General features: G+C 38.4%; 2 protein-coding genes across 3 annotated transcripts; both read right to left on the reverse strand.

Moving 5' to 3' along the window:
* Window positions 1–2,747: 2,747 nt before the first annotated feature.
* LOC121767629 (L-ascorbate oxidase homolog) lies at window positions 2,748–5,097 on the reverse strand. The gene is made up of 7 exons (XM_042163955.1): window positions 4,902–5,097; window positions 4,691–4,800; window positions 4,317–4,587; window positions 4,141–4,237; window positions 3,348–4,062; window positions 3,189–3,270; window positions 2,748–3,090 (listed from the first exon to the last, which is right to left on the reverse strand). Exons 1-7 carry the CDS (start codon window positions 5,046–5,048, stop codon window positions 2,896–2,898), a joined length of 1,617 nt encoding a protein of 538 aa, XP_042019889.1. The 5' UTR covers window positions 5,049–5,097; the 3' UTR covers window positions 2,748–2,895.
* A 3,908-nt stretch (window positions 5,098–9,005) lies between these two features.
* LOC121768747 (L-ascorbate oxidase homolog) lies at window positions 9,006–12,167 on the reverse strand. 2 transcript variants are annotated; one of them, XM_042165289.1, is made up of 9 exons: window positions 12,061–12,167; window positions 11,753–11,910; window positions 11,562–11,671; window positions 11,047–11,317; window positions 10,642–10,738; window positions 10,216–10,561; window positions 9,761–10,126; window positions 9,596–9,674; window positions 9,006–9,511 (listed from the first exon to the last, which is right to left on the reverse strand). In XM_042165289.1, the coding sequence occupies exons 2-9, from the start codon at window positions 11,891–11,893 to the stop codon at window positions 9,305–9,307; spliced, it is 1,617 nt and encodes a 538-aa protein (XP_042021223.1). In that variant the 5' UTR covers window positions 11,894–11,910; window positions 12,061–12,167; the 3' UTR covers window positions 9,006–9,304. The 2 variants fall into 2 exon arrangements, with proteins under 2 accessions (XP_042021223.1, XP_042021222.1); XM_042165288.1 differs by having other exon boundaries at window positions 12,027–12,080.
* Between the last annotated feature and the right edge of the window lie 4,422 nt (window positions 12,168–16,589).

Genomic DNA, 16,589 nt, shown 5'->3' on the forward strand with positions numbered 1-16,589 from the left:
TAAGAAAATACGATACATGTAAGTATATATTATTCCCTGACACTAGTAATATAGAACATCATAATCCACGATTTTAATAATCTATCCTTTATTATTCAATGAACTGGTGCAGGATTGCGATCTTTGTGGTAGAGAGAGATAATCTCATGATTATCTACTTAGGTAAGAAATACGAATATAATCTCTACTCGCATGGCTTGCTAAACCAAGGGCCCTGAATGAGACGAATCTGAAAGTTTTTACAAATTTATAATTTAAAAGAAGTTATATATTAAATCTAATATTTTGTTTTCGGGTCTTGATAATTGAAGTAGTCATATTTTGTTTCTTTTTCATATCAATGCTTTATTATCGTTGAAAAGCTATTTAAATGGTCCATCCAAATCCAATTCAGTTATAAATCATTAGTTTCTGAAGTTTCAACTTTTATCAATTCTTTTATTTGTGTACAAAACAATGTTTTTTTACGCTGAAAATAATGTTGTATAATTAAAATCAAAATAAAAATACTCCAGAAAAATGAATTAACTTCAGAAAAATTGTGAAAATGATGGAGGTGGACATGCAAAATATGGATGATTTCCAACTTCCAAGTCATCAATTTTAAAATACCAATATTACATGTAAGTGTGTTACGGACTCAATTACTACCTCGGTTGTGAGAATAATTGATGTGCCGTATTGATACGTGCATATCTATATGAAGATCCTCATATTTTTATTAATTAGTTAATTAGTTATTTGTCATATCTTTTCCATATATGTTTAGGATATTTTCTTGTTCCTTAAGTTAGGGTATTTAGCATTATAAATAGGTGTCATTGTTATTCCATTCATTAAAACGAATGAATGAAAATATGAATTTACACTTCTTTCTGTTTTATTTTAGTACTTTGTTTAAAGTGTAAAATTTACGCTTCTTTCTGTTTTATTTTAGTACTTTGTTTAAAGCTTGAGTTGTCGGCGGGATTCTGCCTCCCGAGACTTCTTGTTAATCGTCTCCGGCATCGTGATAAGGGAAATACCCTTATCAAATTGGTGCTTTCATCTTCGAACTCATGGCCGAAGTGAATCTTCGTTCATGGCCGGAGATATCGCAAGCATCCGAAGACTTGCAATTGAATTTAATAGCTGAAACGTTGGAATATATCATCGCTTGGCATGCCCGACTCGAGACCCGATTGATTGAGCATGAGCGTAGGGAAGCATCCACGCTCCCTCCACTCCAGCCCGAACCTGATCCACCCGATGCAGCCACGTTGTACACCGCTGCACAACTGCACTACCAGTCACCATTGTCTTGGTACCAACCGGCGACCACGTTTCAGCAGCCGCACGCTGCACAACTGCCCAAACAATATCTGCAGCCGCAGCAACCTTACCAACCGCCTACTCCTCCACCCGAAGCTTTGCAATGGCCGCTACTGCAGCAACCGGAGATGCAGGATTGGCGGTGGCAACAACATCAACCCCACAACCCCCATTGGTGTCCGTTGATAGCCCAAACGAATCGGAGTGGTGGTCGGGCAACGAACTCGCCGTGACCAACGAGTACGTTTGGGGTCAACTTGGAGTGGTGACCCACGGAGAGGTGGCCGCGCAAAGATTCTGCCGTCACGCGACCAACGAGAACTCGGAGTGGTGGTTTGACAAAGAACCAGCAGTGATCAACGAGGACGTTGGCGAATGTTACGGACTCAATGTGTTATATTGTTTGGTCCGTATAAAAGCATGTAAAATAAAAGGTTACGATGCTAAATTTTATTTTGTGTAAATATCGGGAGTTTCGGCAGTAAAATGAGCAAGGGCCAAGGTGTAGTGGTCTTTTATATTGCCCAATTATATACTGAAAATGAGAGGCCCATTAAAAATCCGCTAGTAAAAATGAACAAGACGTACTGGGCTCTTTGCGACAAACAAAAAAAGGAAAAATAAATTATTCTCTCTCAGTCACACACTCTTTTTCATAAATCATAAACATACCGCAAAATCATCTCTTGACAATTTTAAAACACAATGTATTTAATATTCGAAATTTATTTGTATATTGAGAAACAAAATGGATACTAAAAATATGCTCACATAACATGGAGTACCATTCTACCAATTTTAAGGTTGTGTTTCTTTTGTGGAATTTTTCAAGGATATTTATAAATCATGGTTTATTGCTAATGATTCAGTCTCTGTTAATTTGTTCAATCCACCCTTTTCCAACTTATAAAGGTTTGCAGAAGAAGAATTCCACTTTCATCTCAATTATCAAGTAAAGCTATATATGCTGCAATATACTCCCTCCGACCCCGATTAATTATCAGTCACGAGTTTTAAGAAATGTAAAGAATAAAAGTTGGTTGAAAAAGTTAGTGGAAGAAATGTAAAGAAGAAAAGTTTAAGAAATGTAAAGAAGAAAAGTTGGTTGAAAAAGTTAGTGGAAGAAATGTAAAGAAGAAAGTTGGTTGAAAAAGTTAGTGGAATATGAGACTCACTTTTTATATTGGTTTTATAATAAAATGTGAGTGAAGTGAGTTAGTGGAATGTGGGACCTACTTACCATTTATGGTAAAAAATGAAGTGTGACAATTATTGAGGGACGGACCGAAATGGAAAAGAGTGTCAATTAATCGTGGACGGAGGGGTATTAATGAAGTAATGGAGTAGTATGAAATGAAGTAGTCGTATCCATCAATTGATGAATGACCATCACAAATTATGGCCAATTACAAGTCATAAAACTATCACCCCTTTTCTCTACCTCTGTTTCTATCTTTGGTAAGCACTTCTTGTTTGCATACAGTCACACCCTCGTAACTGAATACAAAACCAACATAAACCAATAATAACAAAAAAGAAAAGAAAAATTCAAAGATCACAGCAACGTTGAGATTTGAATTTGGACTACGGCTTGGCCAATCCACAAAGCAGAGCATTAGGCGGAATATCTGTCTCTGTATACGGACTCTTCTCGTCGTTCCAAACTCTCACATACAGCTCTTGCCCCAGATATCTCCTTGCCCAATTTGCAGACCTCAAATTCCACATCCCCTTATTGTCCAACGACACCAATATCGCACTCCATGAATACGGATACACCTATATATATATACCAAAATACATCATCCCATATTACAGAATTAGAAAATGTGCAAACAATATATACGATATGTTGCACAGTTGTAACTGCCAATTACCTGAACTGTATGTCTGGTGGGAGAATCGTGCAAGTTGTAGAACCGTCTGCGCAGAGTTGTATTCCACCTGCCACTCCCAAATCTGTATTCAACAAATTTGTTAATACACTGAAAAAAAAAAGTTGGTGAATATGTTATGTTGTATAGTATTTTTCTTACCCAACAGTCCAGAAATCATTGCCGTCCAAATGCCACGATTGGACGGTGGATTCGGTGTTCTGGAAGACGATCTCGACAAAGTCGTGCAGAGCAGTCCCCAGAACCGAGGTTCCGAGTTCTGCAGGGCCAGCCGGCGGGCTGTCTTGGATGGACCCCACGGTGAAGACATCGGGGATGTTGAAGTAATCAGCCAGCTTCAACGGCGTCTCTGGGTTTTTGTAAGATATCTTGTTAACAGCATATCTTGTCTTCCCATCAATCTTGGTGGCACTGTTTTCTAGAATTACTGTCCTGACGACCGGGATAGTCCCGTAGTGGTAAGACCCCTGTGGGTTTGGCCTTGCTGCGTTGGCTGTCAGGTTCCATCTGATGGTCCTGGCTTGCTTCATGGACCAGTGGATGTGGTAGGTTGGCGCGATGGGCAAGTGAGTCGAGGCCGGTCTGGTTGAGCCCTGGCTGTGGAGGGTCGCGGTGGTTGTTAGTATTGGCTTGGTGAAACGGGTGGATGCCACCATGAAGTAGTCCCTGGGGTTGCCGCCGTTGATGGTGACTAGGAGAGAGCTTGATTGGCCAACATGGAGGTCGAGTGACTCGTACGCTTCTTGCTCCGTGTGGGAGCCTTCGCATTCCACTAGGTGCATTGTGTGGCCTTGGATTCTGAAGTTGATTGAAGTGGAGATTCCTATGTTTGACACTCTGAACAAGTATGTTTGCCCTGAAATATATGTATGTTAATGTTGTTGTTGTTATTGTTATTGTTGCTGCTGTTGCTATAGAGGTTTGATTAGTTCACCTGGGACGACGTCGAAAACTGTGGACTGTTTGCCGTTGATAAGCATGCCATCAGGTAGAGGGAAGGGCTTCCCTGCATCAAGAATGGCTTGGAGTTCCTGCACTCATACATATTATGATCAGGCCATCTTGGTAGAGAAAAAGTACAAGTGTATGAGTGTGTAATGCAAGTAGTACCTTGTGATCTTTCTTCCACCAGTCGCTAACGAGGACGGTGATCTCCTCGAAAGGCTTGGGGTAGGGGACGGGGATGATGGACCTCGCGAGGATATTGAGGCCACCGTAGCCCCCTGCAGCTCTATGCATCAATGTGGATAGGAAGTAGTTGTATGTCCCAATTTGATCCTTCATTTGCATCCTGTAAGTCCAGTTCGTTTTGGCAGGGATCGGGCAGTTCGTCCCCAGCACTCCATCCTGCCACGACATCTTCCTCTGCTTCACCCCGTTCCTAATATTTCACACCAAACACCATCAGACACACAGACAGATGGGGATGGGGTCCTAACACAAGTTAACGTGCTAGAATTTACGTTTGAGTCGCACGAACTTACCATGTGATGAGCATTGGCTCGTCCAGTTTGTTCTCGACCTCCACTATCACGTTGTCGTTTGTGACCACGTTAACTGTCGGCCCAGGAAACTGTCCGTTGACAAGAATCACCTGCCAAGAAAAAACACAAGTATTACTAACAAGTTAAAGTGGTTAATGTCTGAGGCCAGTTACAAGTCCAAAAAAAAACATATTTGGGATTGCATTTATACTCTTTGGTCGACGCCAAGAGGCGCAGCTTCGCCATATTCAATAACCCAATTGATATAGACGTAAGGGTCCTCGGCCGTGACAAGCGAAACGCAGCTCAAATAGGCCGAGACTCCGAGGAAGAAATGCAGGAGAATGGCCTGTCTCATTGTTGTATGTAAGAAAAATAAAGAGTTGATGAAAACTTGGAAAATCTAATAGTCCATCAACCAATGTGATTGAACAAAAATGGAAGAGGGATGAAATGAAAAGTGCAGAAAAAGAGAATATATAGAAGATGAAGGGGACGTAGATCCCAACAAATTAACGTAGATCCCAACTCAATGCAAACTTCAAGATGAAATCTGAAGCTCATTTGCGCCGTACTTCTTGCTCTTTAATGCTTCTCTTAATTTCTCAGCTCTCTTCTTGTAATTCACAATCCTTTAGCGCAAAGCAATTTGATTTAATTCAGTCAATCATTTTTTTATGACTATAGTTTTCTGTTGCGGTATTTGCTTATTCATTGGTGGCATTATTCTGTAGTACTGCGTGGCGCCAACGAATCCTCGCTAGAGTTTGCACTAGCTACAAGAATTTGGTCACTTCTTTGATAATAAGTTAGTTTTTTAGTTACTTAGATGATCAAGAAATTTTGAAGCTTTTTTGTTCTTAGATTGGCATCTAAAATGATGTTTTTTTGTTAGGTATCAATGAACTCGTATTGCTCTACATCATTAGGTGGAGTTGGTTGCCAAATGCTAGCCTAATATTTGCATGTCTCATGCGATTAGTAAACTACTCCCTCCGTCCACGATTAAGTGTTTCGAGCTTCCTTTTTCGGTCCGCCCATGATTAAAAGTCTTATTTACTCCTATTTTTTATTAGTAATAGACCACATATTCCATTAACCCATATCACTCGCATTTAATTATAAATCTGAGCATGTGAGACTTACATTCTAGTAATTTTTTTACTCGATTTTCATTACATTTCTTAAAATTCAAGTCGATGAGTCAACTTATGTTACTTACTCGTGGACGAACAAAATATTACATAGTGGGTGGATTTGCAATATATGTCAAATACAATAGAAATGGTGTAAATTGATGACTACTTGAGTGTGTATAGATTTAGGACTTTCATTCAGGAGATAGAGATTAAGAAGGGTAGTTATTTTTGTGATGGTGATTGGAGAGTACATTATGTATTTTAACAATTGTAGTGAAAATTAATGTTTTGAGTTGTAGTAGGAACAAGATTCGTCGGTGGAGTAAGGTAAGGATATATGAGGGTGGTGTGAAAGCGAGAAGCGCGCAGCCGAGGACGGATCTTGGTAATTAAGGATTAAATAGGTTTTGTAAAACATGATTTAATAAAACAATCTGCAGTAATTAAAATGAGTTAATACAACAATGAGAGAGAGAAGTAATTAAAGAATAGTTTTGGTTTAACAAATGCAAGTAGCCAAGACAATGGGAGGTTATAGTATTTATTAATGTGGATGAAGAAGTCCAATGCCTCTCCCTTTCATCGGTATGTGGGGGAGTTTTGGCGCCAGATTATCATGTTAATCGAAAAAGATCTCCTTCAATTTTTTCTCTCTATCACAAGTCTTTATTGTTCTTTTTACCCCGTCAAGAGTTCTTTGTATTGCTTGGGGGTAATGGTCCTAAAATTACATACTTTAGATCACTAATATCATAAACTTATGTTTTGCAAGGATTTTTCAACAGCTTTGATTTTTTCTTATATTAGATAGACAAAATGGTCAATATAAGAAACATCATCACATTTAAATAGGTGTAAATGACGTTGTACATTACTTGAGTTTAAAATTTTCTCCCAAATTTCGACGGAATTTCAAATCGGGAGGATTTCACTGCACTGCATAAATTTATGACTTTTACAACCAAATTTAAGTTCTTGGGAAGTAGTACCAAATTTAAGCAAAAGTTTGTGATTTTATAAATCAATAGTTTATTTTTCTTTAATTGCCTTATGAAATTAATTTACTATGTTTTCAGGGGATGGTACAATTCATTTTTTCTATGTATTTGTCTTACAAGGTCGCCTAGTACAATTTACACATTTTCGATGAAGTAATAAATAATTTCATTTTGCAATACTAATAATAATAATAATAATACTATATTATTTTATTATTTAAGTTTACTTAACTGAGTTTGCCTAATTTAATATATATTCTCGATGTGGAAAATATTCACCATATACTCCAATTTTGAGTCTTAATAGTTGACATAAATTCACAGTTGATTTTAATGATTATATTATATTAAAGAATGGCATTGTTTATTTATTTATAAAGGAGAAACGTTGAATGAGTGCATATATATGAAGCTCTACATAACATGTAATACTACTATATAGGATAATTCAAGTATGAATATTGATAATTCATTTGGATTTACATTATTCGGATGGTAAATTTAAATTTAATTGGATCGCTTTTTGGCCTTCCATATTTTAAAAGTTTTGTTGGAACTAAATACTTTTTGTAATGCATTAAATTCGTGTATTAGAAAATTATTTAATGGAGATCTTATATATTTATAATTGTCATCTAATGGAAAATTTTAAATTATTTATATACTATTTAACACAAGAATCTCCCAACAGGACAACATAACAAAAGCTTCCTGATAGATGTACAAATTCCACCTCGGCACTGCTCTCATGCCCTGGGACTGCAGCCCGCCCCCCATTCCCTTTATCTTCTTCTTCAACTCTAAATTCATTTTACTGTGAAAACATACATTTAAATCGGTTCAATTGATCAGTCGTTTATGCCAAATCAATCGATTTTTCTGATTCTTTGTAGACCCATTTTATAGTGATTTTTAAATATAGATTTTCTCTTAAATTTTAAATCACTTATTAAAAGGGAACAGAAATTGAGATTGAATTCCACACCTTTTACAAGGCAATGTCTCTAACTTTATTTCTTTCACCAAATTTGACATCCTAACGATGTTGTAATTCCCATCCAAAAAAATAAGGATCAAATCTTAAAAGCTTTCTAGGTAACCAACTAAATGCTCATTATTTTGCAGCCTAATTTTTTTTCATGTGACATATATGTCCATATTTTACCTGGACCGATTATGAAAATGATTTATAGACTGGACTATCGCGAAAATTGGCGAAGCATACATATATGCAAATACCGAAATTTTGCCTAAGCATAAAAAGGCATAAAATTATCAGTTTTTATTCCACTTAATTATCAATAACTTAATACACATTTTAAACAGCACTTTTTAATCCAATCTAGTATATTATAGTAATATGGTGTGTTATATTGCTAACTCAATACTTAATTGCTAGCTACAATTAAATAATAGTCATTAGATATTCAAATCAAAGACCTAGATCATCAGCCCAGGAATGTCAATACCATAAAAACGTCAATAAGCTATTAAGGTTAATTTATAACAAATTAGTTATAACTAACTTTTGAAAAATATCTCATAACTTTAAAACGCATATAACTTTCTCGATTTAAATTATGTTTTCGAACAACATATATCAAATTAAAGATAATTTCATAAGGATTCTAACGAGATCTCACTTGCATATGTTCCGACGTCAAAATTTGAAAAAAAAATTAGAAAATTTTCAATTTTTTCGTACGGTAACAAATGTCAACATAATATATAAAATATGTCAATATATACATACATGTAGAATGTCAATATAAGCAATGTGTTAACATTCTCAAAGCATTGTATTGACATTTTCTAAGCATTGCGTTGATATTTTCGAAACACTATATTGACATTTTCATCCAAAACCCTAATTTGATAGTTATTTTTATCTTTTTCGATTTAATTAATAAAAACGAAAATTACACGTGACAAATTTTAGACCACAAGATTTCTAAAATCCTATGGTCTTAAATTAGTTGTAGTTAGCAATTAAATGATGAGTTAGCAATGGATCACTCCGCACAGTAATATTATGTAAATTACTAAAATTCTTTGTACATTATGTATATATTTATCAATTAGTTCAACAAATATGCGTATAGATTATTAAAATAATAAAGCAAGAGATAAAATATATCTCGAAAATATTCTTTTTGGAGTAAGATTCAAGTAAAGCAATTAAAGAAAACACTAAATTGATAATATAGCCTTTGGCATTTCGATTCAAAACACCACATTTACACTCAATATGGGTATAGCCACATGATCTTAACCAGAACACTAAAGTCCGTTAAGCAAACCCAATAAACCAACTGCCACTACAAGTTCCTCCAAACTATCATAAATAGTTAAATGCTACTATGTCTGAATATACATATGTAAGGAGATAATCTGTTTGTGGAATACTAGCAGCCAACCTCTCATGACCTGAAAACTCAACAAATACTCTTAAAAACCTTCAAGCCAGGAAAAAAAACTTAAGGAATTCTTCGTCCGACGGCTTTGCCACAGAGCAAAGCGTTGTTGGGTATGTTATACTCGTTGGCAAGATTCTGTGTTGGGTTGTAAACCCTGAGGTACAGCTGCTGTCCGAGGTATTGCCTTCCCCACATCGCGGACCTCAAGTTCCACATGCCTTGGTTGTCCAACGATACCAATATTGCTGTCCAAGAGTTGGGATATACCTGAGAAAAGAGTTTAACCAATGTTATATATATGATGAAACATTAGTAGAGATGATTACAATGTCATTGATTTGATAATGTTACCTGAGTCGTGTGTCGGGTCAAAGCATCGACAAGATTATAGGTCTTCCTGCTTGCTTGTGTCCACTGTCCAGTCCCGAATCTGTTTTGATGAGCAAAAGCATGAGTTAGAGGGAGGGGAACTTATAAATCGTTGTATGATTGGAAAGCGTATATGTTTTGGCCTACCCGACAACCCAGAAGTCATAACCATCAAGATGCCATGACTGGATGGCGTTCTCGTTGTTTTGGAAGACGACTTCAATGAAGTCGTGGTGGGAAGTTCCCAAAACAAAGGTGCGTAGGCTAGCTCCATTGCCAGATGGAGAGCTCTGGATGAAGTTGATGCTGAAAACACCGGGGATGTTGAAGTAATCCGCGAGCTTCAAGGGGGTGTCTGCATTGATGTAAGAGACGCCATTGACAGCGTATCTCTGCTTGCCATTGATGATTGGGGCAGTGTTGGCAAGGATAATCGTTCTTGTTGGTGTTGTTGTTCCGTAGTGGAAAGAGCCCTGTGGGTTGGGCCTTGCTGCATTGGAGGTAAGATTCCACCTGAAACAGGTGCATATTAAGTTCATATATTCCTCATGAAGAATATCTAATGGTTCTTGTATAACGAACTTTCTTTCGAACAATTATACCTGTAAGACCGAGCTTGATCAACAGACCATCCAACCTCATTGGTTGGACCAGCTGGGACAGGGCCGGAAACTGGAGCCCCAGAGTTGGCGTAGTGCAAGACGCCAGCTGCAGTGAGGACTGTTTGTGTGAACCTCGTTGATGCAACAATGTAGTAGTCTTTAGGGGCTTGATCCAAAGTGACGAGGACAGTCACGGATTGACCAACATGAATATCAAGAGAATCATAGATATTCTGAAGGACATGAGACCCTTCAACCTCAACAAGCTTCATCTTATGCCCTTGGATTCTGAAATTGAACGACGTGGACAATCCAATATTCGAGATCCTAAACATGTACGTTTTCCCTGTAAACAAGATTTGCTATCAGCAAACACACTTCTCAATGAAAAAACACAACATAAGAATGGTTAGGTTCGTAGAATACCTTGATCACCACTGAAGGATGGTCGACCCTGTCCATTAATGAGGATTCCATCAGGGAAGGGCAAGGCCTTTCCTGAATCCAGTATTTGCTGCAATACCTGAAATCACATTCAGATGAATTCAATCAACAGATCTACCTATTTCATCAAATGTACGCAAGAAAGTTTAACAACTAATATTAAGATCTCATTTTAGCATGGATGCATACACCATTTTCATCTATAAAAGCCAGGCTTCAATATGCAAAGCACATTTACCTATCCAGTTATAGTTCAGATATTACAAGAGTCCAATTCTCTTCAAATCAAAACTAATCAGTAGAGCAATATGACTAAGAAATGCAGGTTTTAGTGATCAAAAGCAATCTCATAACTGTGATCTAAGTAGGATTGTGGTGAAGGCATACCCTGTGACTGGTCTTGTACCAATCACCAATGAGAAGGCTATAATCTCCAGCTGGCCTCGCATACGGAACTGGAATCACTGATCTTGCATACACATTAAGCGCTCCAAAACCTCCAGCAGCTCTGTGCATCAGAGTCGAAGGAAAGTAGGTGTAGCTACCAATTTGATCCTTGGTTTGGAACTTATACGTATAGTTCGACTTAGGAGGGATGGGACAGTTGGTTCCCAACACTCCATCTTGCCAAGAGTTCTTCCTCTGTTTAATCCCATTCCTATCCCATACAACACACACAACTTTCAGGCCTCACTTCAAGACATGATAAGGGCACAAAATCAAAGAGATCAACAAAAGCTCAAATCTCATAACTATATAGGCTGTGACAAAATGCTTATGTGATAATTTATTCAAGAACTACTAAACTACAAGAAAGTGAAACGCAGATCAAGTGATAAGGCCCCAAACAAGAGAAAATAAGTGAGCATAAACAGATATGAAACATGAAGAATATGACTTACCATGTTAAGAGGAAAGGCTGGTCCAACTTGTTGATAACGTTGAGGATAATGTTGTCATTGGTCACCGTATCAAGAGTAGGACCAGGAAATTGACCATTTATCAAGATAACCTACAAACCACCCAACTCTCTCAGAAAACTGCACATCTCTCTATCTTTCTCAAGAAAACAGAGACATGAAACATAGCTAACCTGTTGAGAAAGGCCAAGTGGAGAAGCAGCTCCATAAGTAACAGTCCAAGTGTAATACTTGTAAGCATCCTCTCCTCTCACCACAGCGAAACTCCAAAATGAGAAAACCGCAAGCAAACACAGCAAAACTGCTCGCCACATTTCACCAAATTTACAATCTGCACCAAAAAAGAAAGCCCAACAGCATAAAAATCAAATCTTGAAAAGCTAAAATGCTGACAAAGGCCAAAAAAGAGCAGATCTGAAGTGGGATTGAACCAAAGAACAGACATACGGATAAAATGCAGGGAAATTGGATACGCACGCACCTGGTTAGAGCGATCAAACAAATGCGGAAAATGGAAAGAATAAAAGAACGTGAGTGAATATTTGTTTGGGTAAAATCATTAGGGCGCCCTAAGGCGCTCCACGTCAGCAGTTTTATCCTCCTACCTCCCACCTGCAGTGGGGCGCCCTAAGGCCATCCAGAATAGAAATAGCCCAGCAATAGCCCAGCCATAGCCTAGCCACTGCCACATCATCAGCACTAAAAATCCTCCTGCCACATCATCAAAACAAGCAAATAGCCCAGCAATAGCCCAGCCATAGCCTAGCCACATACTATCCACATCACTATTAACAAATATATACAAAATGCAATAATTAACAATAACGCAATATAAGAAATTTAATTTACGAGAAAATTAACTAATATTAATAAAATTTAAAAAGTACATAATTAAAAAAAATTACATAATTAAAAAAAATTACATTAATTAAATTTACAAATGAAAATTTAAAATAACATTACAACTTAAAGTTAAAAAATAAAAAAAAGACATAATTAAAATCTTAAAAAATAAAAATGACATAATTTAAAATACAATTTTATAGAAAATCCTTGAATGAGATTGTCCCACATCGAAAGTGGAACATAAAACATTCAAGGATATCTCTCTACAAAAGAGAAACATTCTTGAATGAGATTGTCCCACATCGAAAGTGTAACATAAAACATTCAAGGATATCTCTCTATAAAAGAGAAACATCCTTGAATGAGATTGTCCCACATCGAAAGTGGAGCATAAAACATTCAAGGATATCTCTTTATAAAAGAGAAACATCCTTGAATGAGTTTGTCCCACATCGAAAGTGGAACATAAAACATTCAAAGATATCTCTCTATAAAAGAGAAACATCATTGAATGAGATTGTCCCACATCGAAAGTGGAGCATAAAACATTCAAGGATATCTCTTTATAAAAGAGAAACATCCTTGAATGAGATTGTCCCACATCGAAAGTGGAACATAAAACATTCAAGGATATCTCTCTATAAAAGAGAAACATCCTTGAATGAGTTTGTCCCACATCGAAAGTGGAACATAAAACATTCATGGATATCTCTCTATAAAAGAGAAACATCCTTGAATGAGTTTGTCCCACATCGAAAGTGGAACATAAAACATTCAAGGATGTCTCTATAAAATAGAGGCAACCAAGAATGAGTTTGTCCCACATCGAAAGTGGAACATAAAACATTCAAGGATGTCTTTATAAAAGAGAGACAACCAATAATTAGTTTCATAAATTCGCAAGCCCATTAAATATATATGGACTATTACGAATTTCTAGTATAAATTTATTTATAAAAATTGATTTTTATATATAGAAAACAATTTTTATAAATAAATATTATTTTTTTTATATTTGATTTTTTTTAAAAATTCGAATTTCAAAAATTCGAATTTTAAAAAAAAATCGCGATGGGCGATCTGGGCGCTGCAATAGCGCCGAGCGGATCGCCCAGCGCACCGCCCAGCGCCACGAAACCGCCCAGCGCTGCGCGGTTTCTCTCTCCAATCGTCCGCTGGGCGACTGCAATAGACCGCCCAGCGAACCGCCCAGCGCCGGCGCTCGGCTGGGCGGTCGCTGGGCGCCTATTGTGGATGGCCTAAGGTGAGCCCTATGGCGCGCCACATCATCATTTTATTGTTTTGTTTAATTAATTTAACTGTTTTCAAATAACAAGTAACGAGTAAATAAAAAACGGTCTAAATAACAAACGGCGAAGTTTTAATAAAAAAAAGTTACATAATTGAACTAATAAAAAAAAACTAAGTAGGACCAATTCTCAACTTCCGATGCAGCTCATCGAGTAACGCCCGGAGATATTCGGCTTCGTCGGGGTCGGTACACTTCTTGAGGGCCCTGTGCGTCTGCAACATCGCCCTTGCCATCGACGTTGTTGCTAACGACACAAACGCGGTGGCCGTCTGGGTTGGGAGCTCTACCGGGACCGGAGCTTGGGTTGCAGCGGTCGACGATGAGGTCGCGGTCGCCTTCCCCTTGGCCTTCGCAGCCTTGACGCCGGGAGGACGCCGGTGTGCCGGAACTCCCTTCATCCACGTACGTCCGGTTGAGGTCAACCGGATGGTTGCCGCTGCCGCTGCTCGTATAATCACCAGCTTCAGTGGTCTTCGTCCTCTTCGGCGCACCAGTGTGCAGAATTCCACCTTGGAACTTCTGCTTGTCCCTCAAGAACGCCCAGATGGCCTCGTGCTTGAAGTCGCCGTACATCGACCGGTACGACAACAGCGCTTTAGCGCGCACGTCGCTCGCGCTCTCGCCGCTCCCCTGTGACCGCGTGAACTTCTCGAACTCCGCCGCGTACAAGTTCACTTGCTTCTTGACTTGATCCCAGTGCTTGCGGAGTTGCTCACGCTTGTGCTTGTACGCGGTCGGCGGCTTCACCGAATTGTAGAGGTCCGCGATGCGTTCCCAGTACGCGATCTGTCGCTGGTTGTTCGCGAATATCGGATCTTCCGATATATCTACCCAACACCGTTGTAGTTCGTACGGCCGGGGGGCGTACTCATCGCAATCACCGGGAGGCGGCAACTTCTGCGCCCGCTGCCGGTTCCGCTTCTTTCTGGCTGGGGCGGAAGCGGTCGCGGCGGGGTCGGGATCGGCCGCTGCGGTTGGGCGGTGCGGAGACGGCTCCATGTCAGATAACCCATACGATTCCGTACTAAAATCGGGATCGTAATGAGCATTGGTGTCGAACGAACGATAATCGCCGGGTTCTGTACCCGGCCAATGCGCCCCTGCGCTAAACGTAGGACTATTGGGGCTTGAATCCATTTTGTAGTAATTATGTAATTGTAAGTTTCGAAAATGAAATCGAGTGAAATGAAATGTTACAAATGAACGGTATTTATAAAAAAACGAAACCGCGTGCCATCGTCTGCGGTTGATCGTCCGCGACCTCCACAATGGGGCGGACGATGGCGCGGACGATGACCATCATCCGCGCTATCCTCCACGACCGAAGTATAGGGCGCGACTATCGTCCGCGCCCTATGGCGCGCACCCGCAATGGGTGCGGACGATGGATGGCGCGGACAATGCGCGCCATCGGGCGTGTCATAGTCCGCCCATTGCGGATGCCCTAAAGAAACGCAGCTGTATTTGGGAATATATATAAAATGATCAGGCAATTCAGAAAATTATAAGGGAAAAAAGGAGCGGGCATGGCTGTCTCCCTATTGCATTGCCAACTCATGGGTATCCGTATATGCTATAATTCACGCGTTTCCGCGTTATTATGAATGCATGCTTCATTATTTTCATTGCCAATTTGTTTACACAATACTAATTGTGGAGTTGGTTTGTTATTGTTTAACCGTCGAAATGAAGGACCAAAGTAGTGTGGTCGGAGGTTGAATTAACCGGGAATCTCGCCGCCACCGCTCGTTTAGATTAGTACACTATTTTAATTGGAAATCCCTTTTCTTTATAATCATGGATAATTTACATAGTAAATTATTCAAATTAATTATAAATATAAATAGAGTATCTCTTCATCAAGGAAATAAAAGTTTTCCTTTTCTGAAATGGGAGTTTAAAATGTTCCATTTTCTCAATTATAATGAGGAGGGTATATAATTTCAACCAAGAATTGATTAATATTTCAAATTTTTGAAATTATGAAAATGGTCAAAATTACCTAAATTATGTATATTCAGGAAATTATGTAAATTAACATCATATTCGTTTAATACACATTTAGTGTTGTTTGTTTTATTTTATATATTAAGTTTAATTATAATACATTAAAACAAATTATTGATATTTTAAATATATAGTTAGTTTATCACTATATTTTTATACTATATCGTTAAGATATCTATGTTATAGAATACATGTAATTCTATAGTACTACCAGGCCAGTCCCTTGGCCCGTGCGGCCTGTGCGACCGCACAAGGCCCCCAATTTTCAGGGGCCTCTGAAATATTTCAGCCCATATACATGTATTCCTATTTTTTCAGCCAACAAAGCTATTTCTCTTGTATAGCAACATGGCTGCTTTCCCAATGCAACTATTGCATATAGAGTTCTGTTAACTATTCCTGTCACTGTTGCATCGGCAGAACGAAGCTTTTCTAAATTGAAGCTATTGAAGTCATATTTGCGTTCTACAATGACACAAGATAGACTGAATGATTTGGCCATAATCGCACTCGAGAGTGAGATGCTGGAGAAGATTGCATATGAGAACATCGTCGAAGATTTCATTTCAAAGAACACCAAAAGAATGATGTTGTTCAAGTAAAGACTATGCAATCGAGGTTCGAAATGGTATATTTCTTTAATTATCATATAACTTTAAAATGCATTGTCTTTTTTTCTATAGTGGTAGGCCTCATTTTAGATTTTTGCACAGGGCCTCTGATTTTGTCGGGACGGCCCTGAGTACTACTACTTTTTACAGTAATTACACCAAAAAAGGAAGAAATCACCTTCAAAATGTTGGACAAGTGAATTGCTGAATTATAATCTAGATCTTATTTCATGC

The sequence above is a fragment of the Salvia splendens genome, chromosome 15, assembly GCF_004379255.2.
Source record: "Salvia splendens isolate huo1 chromosome 15, SspV2, whole genome shotgun sequence".
Classification (NCBI taxonomy): domain Eukaryota; kingdom Viridiplantae; phylum Streptophyta; class Magnoliopsida; order Lamiales; family Lamiaceae; genus Salvia; species Salvia splendens.